The 1719-nt window shown below is 28.3% G+C and overlaps 1 protein-coding gene across 1 annotated transcript; it reads right to left on the bottom strand.

Moving 5' to 3' along the window:
• Positions 1–968: 968 nt before the first annotated feature.
• On the bottom strand, positions 969–1239 carry LOAG_13144 (hypothetical protein; the record flags this gene model as incomplete). Its single annotated transcript, XM_003148655.1, has 1 exon — positions 969–1239. A coding segment is annotated over one exon (271 nt), but the record flags the coding sequence as incomplete, so codon positions are not given.
• Positions 1240–1719: the final 480 nt, after the last annotated feature.

Genomic DNA, 1719 nt, shown 5'->3' with positions numbered 1-1719 from the left:
AATAACTTAATACTACACACACACACACACACACACACACACACACACACACACACACACACACACACACACACACACACACACACACAGAAACAAAGCATTCGAATGGTAATTAATGAAATTTTTTTTCTACAAAAGTTATTAAAATTATTTTCCATGAAATAAGTGTTATTTCAGTTATACGTGGAATACGTATAACATTTACTTCATTACAATGTTATTACATTTGTAAATAAATGAAATTAATTTTTACAGTATATATATTTGCGGTAATACTGTATTGATATTTATGTTTTATTACTGTAATATAGTTTTGATGAATTTTATTTTATCATTTTTATTGATAAGGATTAGATATGCGTGTAAACTGCTCACTCTTGCAAATGTAAAAATGGATTATTTTTGACCTTAAGCTCATTAATTTTTAATTAAATTCGATGACTATTCAAAGATTATAGATCAAATTTGTTAATGTAATGTTAGCATTACTGTATTATTGCATGTTCTTCACAATTATGTAAAATACGCAAAAGTATGAATATTACGGTATCGTTGATGAATATTATCAGCAATAATTGTCATTCAGATTACATTCTAATTCCATAATTATTTCGTTAAGTAATACAGCACTTAACATGTATGGTTATCTATTAACTCTACTGTCCATTCCTGATCCCGCAATTATTCCGTTAAACGGTATAACACTTGAAGTACATGATTATCGTATAACTCTACTTCTTGTTCAAAATCGAATTCCTAATCAATTTCATTACTACAGAAAAATAAAACGAAACGAGATATGATAATTGATATAATTAATAACACTGATTCAAACATATAAATCAAACAAATTAAAATAAAAATTGTTAAAATTAAAAATTACCCATCCAAAAAAAAGAATAAAATGTAAAAAATAATATTTTCATTCCGACAAGAAAGTGAATCGAATTTGCTTCCATTCCGACATGTCAATGAATCGGATTTGCTTCCGTTCCGGCATGTAAATGAATCGGATTTGCTACCGTTGCGACAAGTAAGCGAATCGAATTTGCTACCGTTGCGACAAGTAAGCGAATCGAATTTACTACCGTTCCAACAAGTAAATGAATCGAATTTGCTTCCGTTTCGACAAGTAAATGAATCGAATTTTCTTCCGTTCCGACAAGTAAATAAATCGAATTTGCTTCCGTTCCGACAAGTAAATGAATCGAATCTGCTACCGCTGCGACAAGTAAGCGCCTATCGTCCTTATTTTTTTTTTTTGCATCTTTTTGCGCACATTTATTTCCGCCAATGTCTTACTCTTTTTCTTTCTTTTTCAATTTACATCATCTCTCGATATATACATATATATATATTCGTTTTGTAACGCTCAATTTAATCAATCCAATCTTTGAGGAAATTACTCCCGGGATTTGAGCGCTTAAGAAGTGACCTTTCCGCTTAAAAAAAAAAAGGCTTTTCTATTTCATTCATTCTTCCATGCTATCTACATAGACAACCATAAATATGCATTTCAAACTGTCAACGATGATAACTTACTTATATTAAAATTTAATATAATTTTATAAATTTCCCTTTTCCTAGCTTAAAAAAAAAAAGTTTCCATTTTTTATTTAAAAATTTTCCTTTCGAATTTTTTACTTCAAAGTTTTTTTTGGCATTTTTTTTTGCTTTCAATTAATTTAATGATTAAAATTAATTTAGTAATTAATTTAA

Source organism: Loa loa (assembly GCF_000183805.2).
Source record: "Loa loa unplaced genomic scaffold supercont3.294, whole genome shotgun sequence".
Taxonomy (NCBI): domain Eukaryota; kingdom Metazoa; phylum Nematoda; class Chromadorea; order Rhabditida; family Onchocercidae; genus Loa; species Loa loa.
The sequence above is the reverse complement of the archived record's forward strand: the minus strand, read 5'-3'. Positions and strand labels throughout refer to the sequence as shown.